At 45.0% G+C, this 13,172-nt stretch overlaps 1 protein-coding gene across 1 annotated transcript; it reads left to right on the top strand.

Moving 5' to 3' along the window:
- The first annotated feature begins 698 nt into the window (after window positions 1–698).
- On the top strand, window positions 699–2,591 carry LOC123059580 (rho GTPase-activating protein 2). Its single transcript, XM_044482118.1, has 3 exons — window positions 699–1,137; window positions 1,242–1,716; window positions 2,259–2,591. The coding sequence occupies exons 1-3, from the start codon at window positions 923–925 to the stop codon at window positions 2,376–2,378; spliced, it is 810 nt and encodes a 269-aa protein (XP_044338053.1). The 5' UTR covers window positions 699–922; the 3' UTR covers window positions 2,379–2,591.
- The last annotated feature ends 10,581 nt before the right edge of the window (window positions 2,592–13,172 follow it).

The raw sequence follows: 13,172 nt of genomic DNA, 5'->3' as shown, positions 1-13,172 counted from the left end.
AGGACATTCAACCATGTCCCTTTTGCATGTCATCAAGAACATCTATAATTTGCTACTCCTCAGAGTATCTGCCTAGTCGGATTTTATCCTCCTTTGTGAGTTTTCATTTATCTTGACAAGCATCATCATTGAGTATGTATTAAAACCAGGTGCATGATCAAACATGTTCTTGAAAATGTCAGCAACATGCTTCAATAAATTAGCTCTACCCTGGATCACTTCATCCCCTTGTGTTGGGGAGAAAAGATCCACCCCCCCCCCCTCCCCCCAAATTCTAATCAAGTTTGGGTTGCAAACCCACGAAATAAAGTTGTGTTTTTTTACCTTGCAACTTATCATTTTTGTGTCACATAAAATTCATAAATTACATGTTGAAAAAATATCTATACTCTAATTGTTGGTAAAATCAAGCGCTGAGATATGTTGAAAAAGTGGAAGACGTACCATGTACGCACTACATACATAGTACTCCCCTTATGTGAAGATTGCACACCCCTTGTCGGGAATCATATATGTTGATGAAAATCAAATGCCAGCTATATATGGTCATGGAATATGACTGGCTTTTCATGAACAAGTTGTTTCTTTCTTTTCATTTTCCCGCTCTGACAGCCACTACCCCTTCATTAGAAGCGAAGATACGCCGCGAGTTGGCGTAGTGGTGCAACCCACGTCGTCCCACAACAACTGCTACGTACCCCTCGCACCCAACCACCACCTCCACGTCCTCGTCTTCTTCTTCTAGGTGGTCTCCATCGGGTCTCCCACCTTCCCTCCATCCCATCGTGTACGCTACGTACGAGAAACCACCAGCCAATACCGCGTCCTCTCCTCTCCTCATCGCTGCCACCTCAAGGGGCGCGCGCGCGTGCTCCTGCTGCTAAGTAGGTACGTAGGGGACCGGACGGATCGGACCATCGGGATGGACATCGGCGGCGGCAGCGGCGGCGGTGGCGAGGAGGAGGAGCGGGACCGGGCCGCCGGCGCCGGCAGCAGCCAGCCGCAGCGGATGAAGATCGGCTGGCCCACCGACGTGCGCCACGTCGCGCACGTCACCTTCGACCGCTTCCACGGCTTCCGCGGCGTCCCCGCCGAGCTCCAGCCCGAGCCCGCCCTCGCCAAGGCCCCCAGCGCCAGGTACGCTACGCACGCATCCTCCTCTCACTCGCCGTCCCATTGGTTACTCTTACTCCTCGGCATTCAATCATCGATGATCGTCTCCGTCTCCGGCGTGCGTGCAGCAAGACGGCGTTCGGCGTGTCGACGGAGTCGATGCAGTGCGCGCACGACGCGCGGGGGAACAGCGTGCCCACCATCCTGCTCCTCCTGCAGCGCCGCCTGTACGAGCAGGGCGGGCTCAAGACGGAGGGCATCTTCCGCGTGGCCGCCGACGGCGCGCAGGAGCAGCGCGTCCGGGACCAGCTCGACCTCGCCGCCTCCGTGCCGGAGGACGCCGACGTGCACTGCCTCGCGGGGCTCATCAAGGCCTGGTTCAGGGAGCTGCCGGGCGGCCTGCTGGACGCGCTGCCGGAGGAGGAGGTGGCGCGCTGCGCCACGGAGGACGCGGCGGCCAGGTTGATCGGTAAGCTGCCGGCGGCCAAGGCGGCGTTGCTCGACTGGGCGGTGCAGCTCATGGCGGACGTGGCGAGCGAGGAGGCGCGGAACCGGATGGGCACGCGCAACGTCGCCATGGTCTTCGCGCCCAACATGACGGAGGTAATTAGTAATGCAGAGTACGAGCTAAATTTTGATCATCTTCTTTTGAGGATCTACTTTTGATCATTCTACTTTACGATCATTTACAGCCTTTACATTTGAACGCCCAAGCAATATTCTTATTTCCCAATGATGAATCTCACCAAAAAAATATGGGAAAATTCAGTCATTTTACTTGGTTACTGTACACAGATATCTTGCATTCAAATGTGAGTCAATCGGGAACCGAATTTCTTCAAACTTATATTGTATTAATTCCATTTAAATTCGAGTCTAATCTCTACTGGAAAACAAGCATCTCGTTTCCAATCAAATCCACCAAAAGATGTTGAACATTGCAGACGTTTCAGTATTTGTCAGACTTCAAAACTTTTGTCAAGTTCAGACATGCCTGCTGTACTCCAAAGCTTTTGTCAAAAATTTCATAGGCTGGATGCTTGGATTTTCAGCCAAATTTCATAGTTCTGACGAATTTAAAGCTGGAGTTTCCTCTGACTGACGTGATCGATGTAACTTATTTGATCCGGGTGCGCGTGTTGCAGGAGGTGGATCCTCTGACGGCGCTCAAGTACGCGGTGCAGGTGATGAACTTCCTGAACCTGCTCATCGAGCGGGCGCTCCGACAAAGGCAGCAAGACCAGAAGAAGAAGCAACCTAAATAGTTAATTGATGCCTTGATTGACGCTTTGGTTAATTCGATTAGTCCCGTGCTTAGTTAATTTCGTTCAGTTGGGTGTCCATCGACTAAGCTTACTTGTATGTACCCGAGCCTAGCTAGGACCCAGCAAATCAGCTAGATGTGTGTGTGCGTCTGTTAATCATGTCTGATTTCTCCTTTGGATATTTGTGCTCTTTGAATGGTTAATTTGGTTTTACTTCGGGTTGTGTATATGTCATCGCACCCGTTTGTCTTCGGATCATATTGACCGTTCGATTTCGCTAGGGCTGAGATTGAGCGATGTCGCCCACTAACCACGATAAGATTGTTCCATGGCCCTCGGCAGGAAAAAAAAGGATGTTCCACAGAAAGATATGCCATTCTACAACAACAACAATAAAGCCTTTAGTCCCAAACAAATTGGGTAGGCTAGAGGTGAAATCCATAAAATCTCGTAACCAACTCATGGCTCTGGCACATGCATAACAAGCTTCCACGCTACTCTGTCCATAGCTAGCTCTTTGGTGATACTTCAATCCTTCAGGTCTCTCTTAACGGACTCCTCCTATGTCAAATTCGGTCTACCCCGCCCTCTCTTGACATTCTCCGCACGCTTTAGCCGTCTGCTATGCACTGGAGCTTCTGGAGGCCTGCGCTGAATATGCCTAAACCATCTCAGACGATGTTGGACAAGTTTCTCTTCAATCGGTGCTACCCCAACTCTATCTCGTATATCATCATTCCGGACTCGATCCTTCCTTGTGTGGCCACACATCCATCTCAATATACGCATCTCCACCACACCTAACTGTTGAACATGTTGCCTTTCAGTCGGCCAACACTCAGCGCCATACAACATTGCGGGTCGAACCGCTGTCCTGTAGAACTTGCCTTTTAGCTTTTGTGGCACTCTCTTGTCACAGAGAATGCCAGAAGCTTGGCGCCACTTCATCCATCCGGATTTGATTCGATGGTTCACATCTTCATCAATACCCCCATCCTCTTGCACCATTGACCCCAAATACCGAAAGGTGTCCTTCTGGGGTACCACCTGGCCTTCAAGGCTAACCTCCTCTTCCTCACACCTAGTAGTACTAAAACCGCACATCATGTACTCGGTTTTAGTTCTACTAAGCCTAAACCCTTTCGATTTCAAGGTTTGTCTCCATAACTCTAACTTCCTATTTACCCCCGTCCTACTATCGTCAACTAGCACCACATCATCCGCAAAAGAGCATACACCATGGGATATCTCCTTGTATATCCCTTGTGACCTCATCCATCACCAATGCAAAAAGATAAGGGCTCAAAGCTGACTCCTGATGCAGTCCTATCTTAATCGGGAAGTCATCAGTGTCGACATCACTTGTTCGAACACTTGTCACAACATTATCGTACATGTCCTTGATGAGGGTAATGTACTTTGCTGGGACTTTGTGTTTCTCCAAGGCCCACCACATGACATTCCGTGGTATCTTATCATAGGCCTTCTCCAAGTCAATGAACACCATATGCAAGTCCTTCTTTTGCTCCCTATATCTCTCCATAAGTTGTCGTACCAAGAAAATGGCTTCCATGGTCGACCTCCCAGGCATGAAACCAAACTGATTTTTGGTCACGCTTGTCATTCTTCTTAAGCGGTGCTCAATGACTCTCTCCCATAGATTCATTGTATGGCTCATCAGCTTAATTCCACAGTAATTAGTACAACTCTGAACATCCCCCTTGTTCTTGAAGATTGGTACTAATATACTCCGTCTCCATTCTTCTGGCATCTTGTTTGCCCGAAAAATGAGGTTGAAAAGCTTGGTTAGCCATACTATCGCTATGTCCCCGAGACCTTTCCACATCTCAATGGGGATACAATCAGGGCCCATCGCCTTGCCTCCTTTCATCCTTTTTAAAGCCTCCTTGACCTCAGACTCCTGGATTCGCCGCACAAAACACATGTTGGTCTCATCAAAGGAGTCGTCCAGTTCAATGGTAGAACTCTCATTCTCCCCATTGAACAGCTTACCGAAGTACTCCTGCCATCTATGCTTAATCTCCTCGTCCTTCACCAAGAGTTGGCCTGCTCCGTCCTTGATGCATTTGACTTGGCCAATATCCCTCGTCTTCCTCTCTCAGATCTTGGCCATCTTATAGATGTCCCTTTTGCCTTCCTTCGTGCCTAACCGTTGGTAGAGGTCCTCATATGCCCGACCCCTTGCTTCACCAACAGCCCGCTTTGCACCCTTCTTCGCCATCTTGTACTTCTCTATGTTGTCTGCACTCCTATCCAGGTATAGGCGTCTAAAGCAATCTTTCTTCTCTTTAATCGCCTTCTGGACATCATCATTCCACCACCAGGTATCCTTATCTTCGCTTCTCCTTCCCCTAGACACTCCAAACTCCTCCGAGGCCACCTTACGAATGCAAGTCGCCATCTTCATCCACACATTGTCCGCATCCCCTCCTTCCTCCCAAGGGCCCTCCTTAATGACCCTCTCCTTGAACGCCTGGGATACCTCCCCCTTGAGCTTCCACCACTTCGTTCTAGCGACTTTGGCACGCTTATCCCGCTGGACACGAATATGAAAGCGGAAGTCAGCAACCACCAGCTTATGCTGGGGGTACAACACTCTCTCCAGGTATCACCTTACAGTCTAGTCACGCACGCCTATCTTCTCTTCTCGAGAGGATGAAATCAATCTGGCTAGAGTGTTGGCCACTACTAGAAGTCACCAGATGTGATTCTCTCTTTCTAAAGAGGGTGTTAGCTACAATCATGTTGTAGGCTAGAGCAAAGCTTAAGACATCTTCTCCTTGATTCCCGATGCCATAGTCAAAGCCCCCATGCGCCCCTTCGAAACCTGTGTTAGATGTACCCATGTGGCCATTGAGGTCTCCTCCTATGAAGAGCTTCTCACCAATCGGTACACTCCTAACCATGTCTTCCAGGCCTTCCCAGAACTCCCTCTTGGTGTTCTCATTGTGGCCTACTTGCGGGGCATACACGCTGATAACATTGAAAACCAAGTCCTCAACTACCAGCTTGACCAGGATAATCCGGTCCCCACGTCTCTTGACGTCTACCACTCCATACTTGAGGCTCTTGTTGATCAAGATGCCAACACCATTTCTGTTTGCAGCCATCCCCGTGTACCACAGCTTGAAGCCGGTATCCTCCACCTCCTTCACCTTCTGTCCTCTCCATTTGGTTTCTTGGACGCAAAGGATATCAACACCTCTTGAAAGGATCGAGAAGAGGTGTCTAGAGGGGAGGGGGTGATTAGACACTAAGTGCCAAAAGTTGCAGTTTTTAATATTCTTAAGCTTAAGTGGAGTTTAAGCACAAGTTTAACAAACACAATACATATCAAGCAAGCATGCAATGAGTATGTGAGCAGCGGAAAGTAAAGAATGCAACTTGCAAGAATGTAAAGAGAAGGGCTTGGAGTATTCAAACGCAATTAGAGACACATATGTTTTTGTCGTGGTTCCGATAGATGGTGCTATCGTACATCCACGTTGATGGAGACTTCAACCCACGGAGGGTAACGGTTGCGCGAGTCCACGGAGGGCTCCACCCACGAAGGGTCCACGAAGAAGCAACCTTGTCTATTCCATCACGGTCGTCGCCCACGAAGGACTTGCCTCACTAGCGGTAGATCTTCACGAAGTAGGCGATCTCCTTTCCCTTACAAACTCCTTGGTTCAACTCCACAATCTTGTCGGAGGCTCCCAAGTGACACCTAGCCAATCTAGGAGACACCACTCTCCAAGAAGTAACAAATGGTGTGTTGATGATGAACTCCTTGCTCTTGTGCTTCAAATGATAGTATCCCCAACACTCAACTCTCTCTCACAGGATTTGGATTTGGTGGAAAGAAGATTTGAGTGCAAAGCAACTTGGGGAAGGCTAGAGATCAAGATTCATATGGTTGGAATGGAATATCTTGACCTCAACACAAGTGTAGGTGGTTCTCTCTCAGAAAATGTGTATTGGAAGTGTAGGTATGTTCTGATGGCTCTCTCCACGAATGAAGAGTGGGTGGAGGGGTATATATAGCCTCCACACAAAATCTAACCGTTACACACAATTTGCCAAACTCGGTGGGACCAAATGGTTAAACTCGGTCGGACCGATTCAGCAAACCTAGTAACCATTAGGATTTTCGGTGGGACTGAGATGCAACTTGGTAGGACCGATATGGTTAGGCTTAGGGCATAACGTAATCTCGGTGTGACCGATTACACAAACTCGGTGGGACCGATTTTGGTAATAAGCTAACCAGAGAGTTGGTCAGGCAAACTCGGTGAGACCGATTACACAAACTCGGTGGGACCGATTTTGGTAATAAGCTAACCAGAGAGTTTGCATTGTAATCTCGGTAGTACCGATTGCTCAAACTCGGTGAGACCGATCTTGGTAATGGACATACATAGAGAGATTACAATCCCATCTCGGTGAGATCGAGATCCCTATCGGTGAAACCGATTTGCTAGGGTTTGTGGCAGTGGCTATGACATCTGAAACTCGGTGGCGCCGAATAGATAGAATCGGTGGGGCCGAGTTTGACTTTTGGTTTAGGTCATATGTGGATGTGGGAAGGTAGTTGAGGGTTTTGGAGCATGTCACTAAGCACTTTGAGTAAGCAAGCCATTAAGCAACACCTCATCCCCTCTTGATAGTATTGGCTTTTCCTATAGACTCAATGTGATCTTGGATCACTAAAATAGAAAATGTAGAGTCTTGATCTTGAAGCTTGAGCCAATCCTTTGTCCTTAGCATCTTGAAGGGGTTCCACATCCTCTAGTCCATGCCACTCCATTGTTGAACTTATCTGAAACATAGTAGGTAAAAGTGTTAGTCCAACAAGAGATATGTTGACATTAATTACCAAAACCACCCAGGGAGCACTTGTGCTTTCAATCTCCCCCTTTTTAGTAATTGATGACAACAGACATCAAAGCTTTAGATAAAGGGTATAGAGAATAGCAAGTAAAGCTTTGGAAAGACATGTAACATGCATAGGCTCCCCCTACATGTATGCAATCATGTGAATATTGAATATAGGAGCATGTGAATGCGTAAACATGACAGAGTAAGCAATGTGTTACATGTATCTTGGCTATATGCACCAGAGCAAATGATGTGAATGTGAGAAGTGTACCTTCATGCTCATGAGTCCTTCTTGCAAACAATATGTACATCAGCAAGAACTTCTCATTCACATGACTGTGATGCATATACTTACCTTGTGGTCTTGAGTTGGCTTAGGATGGGATGAACCTGCACAAACAAGGTTAAATAACACAGATACACCTACTGACCAGAGCAAGCAAGAGAAACCACAAGAGAACCAAGACTGGGATGACATGTAGAGTGAGTACTAAGTACCACATTGGATATAGACATGTCCCCAAAGGTAAAGATATGCAATAAAATCAGATATTTCCTTCCCTTAGATGTCTTGCTCCCCCTGAATCTGCATGGGATATTGGGAGAAGATAGGGAACAGAAAATCAGAGCAACAAAAAAGGAAACAACAGAGCTTGAGCTAAAGCAAGAAACCAAACATGTCTTTCCCCTCTTAAAGACATGTGACATCTCTCCTCTTAAACACCAAGCATCTGGGGTCTTTGATGATACTACTTTCTCCCCCTGAGTATTCTCTCTTTCTCCCCCTATAGGAAGGATTAAGCTTTGATGTGATCTCTCTCTCCCCCTTTGGCATCAATTTCCAAGAAAGGCTCTTCTGGACATGTGATACAAATGGGTTGGTCCTCGAGTCACAGAGCAAAGCAGCATGTCTAATATGATGCTGGTAGAGGACAAGAATCATTGAGTGGAGTTGGAGCAAACAGAAATCAGGAATAAGTGGCAAGTTGGTTTTCCTGTGGTGGAATCGGTGACTCCGAGTTGTGTGCTTCGGTTGCACCGAAAGATTTCGGTTGGGCCGAAGAGAACAAACCGGTGTGACCGAGTTCATCAGAGTGAAACCACTTGTCACCTCAGCTCACTAGACAAGTAAGATCTCACAAGGATATGCAAGGAATTAACTGAAAGATTTGCAATGAATTGGATGCAGAAAATGCAGAACAAAAAGGAAAGAAAAGAAAGAAAGGGGAAACAAATATGCAAATGCAAAAGCACGGAGAAACACTAGAGAACTTCATCTAAAAATGGTCGGTGACAAAGTCACCTATGTTAGAGTATGTTGACTTAGGAGTCAAGTGAGAGCACTTGATCATAGGTCATACTCATTGTTTAAGCTCAAAATGGGGTTACCATTTTTCGTTTAAGCATCTTGATGTATTCACATCTTGTCGAGTTGCTTTGACTCATGACTTGGAGTAAAGCTTCTCTAAGATGGAATAACATACCTTGGGTGGTGGTGTTGTAGTTGAACTTGTGTGGGTTGCTCAAGGTTGATGTAGTTCATCAAGGGTTGGGAGCACCGCTTGGAGTTTGAGTTCATCTACCTACATGGGTTACCTTTGCAAGGAAAAGCACTTGTGTATCCAAAATGACAATCATGAGACTCAACATAGAATTTGCCAAAGGATATGTTTGAATGGTTTTGTGCTTCCTTGTCTTCAACCACCATTGTGTAGAGACTTGGTGATGTAGAGATTGCTCAAGATGTGAGTGAGTTGCAATCTCATAGATTTAGATTCAACCAAGTACCTACACGGGTTAGATAACATGCAAGGTACAAATATATCCAAGACATATGAATAGCATCATAAGAGAAATATCAAGGATTAGTCATAGGCTCATGCCCCGCATGTATCAAATGGAGTTCCTACTCCAAGTTTGAAGCATCAATGATGTTCAATTCACCTCTCAACCTGCAAAACACTTTCTCATTAAGTGGTTTAGTGAATATATCCGCTAATTGCTTATCGGTGCGAACATGCTTAAGGTTAATGTCCCCTTTTGCAACATGATCTCGAACGAAATGATGATGAACTTCAATATGCTTAGTTCGAGAATGTTGCACGGGATTGTGAGCAATCTTAATAGCACTTTCATTGTCACATAGCAATGGAACATGTTTCACATATATCCCGTAATCTTTAAGAATTTGGGTCATCCAAAGTAATTGAGCGCAACATGAACCAGCTGCAATGTATTCCGCTTCGGCGGTGGATAAGGATACCGAGTTTTGTTTCTTGGAAGACCAAGACACAAGAGATCTACCAAGGAATTGACAAGTACCCAAAGTGGATTTTCTATCAACCTTATCTCCGGCATAGTCTGAATCGGAGTATCCAACAAGATCAAAAGAGGACCTCTTAGGATACCAAATGCCAAAATTTGGTGTATGGATTAGGTATCTCACTATCCTTTTCACAGCCTTAAGATGACACTCTTTAGGAGCAGCTTGATATCGTGCACACATGCACACACTTAGCATAATATTGGGACGAGAGGCACATAGATATAACAATGAACCAATCATAGAGCGATAAACCTTTTGATCAACCGGTTCACCATCTTTGGTTAAATCAAGATGTCCACTAGTAGGCATGGGTGTAGTCATACCTTTGTATTCTTGCATATTGAACTTCTTGAATAAGTCCTTGGTGTACTTCGTTTGAGAGACAAAGGTACCTTCCTTAGTTTGCTTGATTTGCAAACCGAGAAAGAATTTGAGTTCACTCATCATAGACATCTCAAACTTCTCCGACATTAGCTTTCCAAACTTCTCACTAAAGTGAGGGTTAGTTGAACCAAATATGATATCATCAACATAAATTTGGCACACAAATAGTTCTCCATTAAAAAAAAAAAAAAAAAGAGTAGAATCAATTTTACCAATTTCAAAGCCTTTTTCAATAAGGAACTTGGTCAAGCATTTATACCATGCTCTAGGAGCTTGTTTAAGACCATAAAGGGCTTTGTGAAGTTTGTAAACATGATTAGGTTTCTTAGGATTGACGAAGCCGGGAGGTTGCTTAACATAAACTTCCTCCTCGATTTTGCCATTTAGAAAAGCACTTTTAATGTCCATTTGGTACAAGGTGATATTATGGTGATTAGCATAAGCAAGTAAGATGCGAATGGACTCAAGTCTAGCAACGGGAGCATATGTCTCACCATAGTCCATACCTTCAACTTGTGTGTAGCCTTGGGCGACGAGACGTGCTTTGTTGCGAACCACTTGTCCATCTTCATCTTGCTTGTTGCGAAACACCCATTTGGTACCAATGATGTTGTGGTTGTTGTCGGGCTTCTCGACCAATGTCCACACTTGATTTCTCTCAAAGTTGTGTAGCTCTTCATGCATAGCGTTTATCCAGTCCGGATCCTCCAATGCTTATTCAACCTTCATAGGTTCAATGCTAGAGATGAATGAGTAATGTTCACAAAAGTTAGCTAAACGAGTTTTAGAGCGAGTGATTCTCCCGGTTTGGATATCATTGTAGATTTGCTCGACGGGATGATCTTTGGAAATTCTTGCTCGAACTCGTGAAAGCTTTTGCTTGGGTCGGGGTGGAACATCCTCTTCATCTTGTTCTTCTTCTTGGCCTTCTTCATTGTTGACGTTGTCGTTCTCTTGTTGTGGTGGAGAAGGAGGTTGTTGATGTTCATCTTGGTGCGCTTCCTCGTTTTCTTCATCTTGGCGTGTCCCACTTGTGGATGCTTCCGTATCAACTCTTGGTTCACCTTGTCGTGAGGTAGAAGCTTCCACTTGGACGGACGAGGTACTCTCCTTCACTTCCGTTGGACGAATCTTGCCAATGGACAAGTCTTGAATTGCTTCTGAAGGGTCTTTGTCTCCTACATCAATTGGCAATTGCTCTACTTGCGAGCCATTAGATTCATCAAACTTCACATCTACCATCTCTTCAACCTTTCGGGTGAAATTGTTGCAGACACAGTAAGTGTGAGAGTTTGAGCCATAACCAAGTAGGAAACCTTCATGAGATTTAGGAGCAAATTTAGAACGACGATGCTTATCAAGAATGTAGCACTTTGAGCCGAATACTCGAAAGTATCCAACTTGGGGTTTGTTACCGGTGAGGAGCTCATATGCCGTCTTGCCGAGTAGCTTGTGAAGATACAAGCGATTTGTTGCATGACAAGCTGTCTCAACCGCTTCCGCCCAAAAGTGCTTCGGCGTTTTGTACTCATCAAGCATCATTCTTGCCATCTCGATAAGAGTCCGATTCTTCCTCTCAACAACTCCATTTTGTTGAGGTGTGTACGTAGCCGAGAACTCATGTGAGATCCCTTCTTCGTCAAGAAAGGTGTCCACATTTGCATTCTTGAACTCCGTTCCGTTGTCGCTCCGAACCTTCTTGATCTTCACATCAAACTGATTTTGGGTCTTCCTAGCGAAGTTTTTGAAGATCTTTTGGACCTGCGATTTGTCATCAAGAAAGAACACCCACGTAAATCTTGAAAAAATCATCAACTATGACTAGACCAAATGAGTTACCACCGAGACTCTTGTAGGCATTTGGACCAAAGAGATCCATGTGAAGTAGCTCGAGTGGTCTTCTTGTGGTCATGATGTTCTTCACGCGGTGACTTCCTCCAACTTGTTTCCCTGCTTGACAAGCACTACAAAGTCTATCCTTGTCAAATATGACATCTTTTATTCCAAGGATACGATCACCTTTAATAAGCTTATCAAGATTTCGCATACCAACATGACCTAGTCTTCTATGCCACAACCAGCCTTTAGAAGATTTGGCAATTAAGCAAGTTTTAGGTTGAGCCTTTTTAGTGAAATCAACAATGTAAAGATCTCCTCTACGTATACCGATAAAGACCATTTTATGATTATCTCTACGAAACACTTGGCAGTCTACTTCAGTAAATATGACATTGAAACCGAAATCAGCAAGTCTAGATACTGAAAGTAAGTTGTAGCCAAGAGATTCAACGAGCATGACATTATGGAGCTATCATGTGAGATGGCCACCTTACCAAGGACAACCACCTTACCCTTTGAATATCACCAAAAGTGACATACTTTCGAGGGCCGTCATTTTCAGCAAGCTCACGGAACATGTCTTTATCTCCGGTCATATGATCAGTACATCCACTATCAAGGACCCATTCCTTTCCTCCAGCCATGTAGCCGCGAAGATTTGCCATAAGACCAAAGTGTCTCATCGCATCATCGAGATCATAGTCACTATCATCATCATCATCATCCTCATCTGAGTATTCATGTTCAACATCATCTTGTGATTGATCAATTCCTAGAGAGGGCAATTCATTAGATAAATGATCATTTCTATAGTTATCTTTATGAATTCTAATAGCTCTGTAAATGATATTGCTTATGATTCCAACATCTCCTTTGGCACTCGTAAGATTAGTAAGCTCAAATAAGCAGTCACCAAATTTGGGATCATTGGAACTCATCTTAATCAAAGCAATAGACTTATGGAGGATTTCGTCTAGATCTTTCAAGGAGTAATTAGGAAAGAGTTCCTCAAGAAATTTCCATATGGTGTAGGCACACTTGAGAGTAGGCAAACATCTAATCAAGTTTCTAGGCAAGCCTCTAATGATGAGCTCAATAGTTCTAAGATTGTGAATCATGTCAATATCTTCATCTAGGGTAGGGTGCAAAGGATCAACATGAGGTGCACAAGGGCTAGTAATGTACTTGTTCAAATGATATTCGTTGAAAATCTCAAGCATTTCATTTTTCCACTCATGAAAATACTCTCCATCAAGAATAGGCACTCTATGTCTAAGACTCCCCAAAGTAGACACATCCATCTTCCTCCAATGGTGTTTAAACCAAGGCAATGGATACCAAAGCTCTGATACCAATTGAAAGGA

The sequence above is a fragment of the Triticum aestivum genome, chromosome 3A, assembly GCF_018294505.1.
Source record: "Triticum aestivum cultivar Chinese Spring chromosome 3A, IWGSC CS RefSeq v2.1, whole genome shotgun sequence".
NCBI classification, from domain to species: Eukaryota; Viridiplantae; Streptophyta; class Magnoliopsida; order Poales; family Poaceae; genus Triticum; species Triticum aestivum.
Note: the sequence above shows the minus strand (reverse complement) of the source record. Positions and strands in the feature narration are given on the sequence as shown.

Bases quoted from the DNA above. Each gene is read 5' to 3' on its own strand.
- LOC123059580 (XM_044482118.1), top strand. From the start codon at position 923: ATGGACATCGGCGGCGGCAGCGGCGGCGGTGGCGAGGAGGAGGAGCGG. The intron at 1,138-1,241 runs GTACGCTACGCA...GCGTGCGTGCAG, and splicing joins GCCAAGGCCCCCAGCGCCAG to CAAGACGGCGTTCGGCGTGT. The intron at 1,717-2,258 runs GTAATTAGTAAT...CGCGTGTTGCAG, and splicing joins TCGCGCCCAACATGACGGAG to GAGGTGGATCCTCTGACGGC.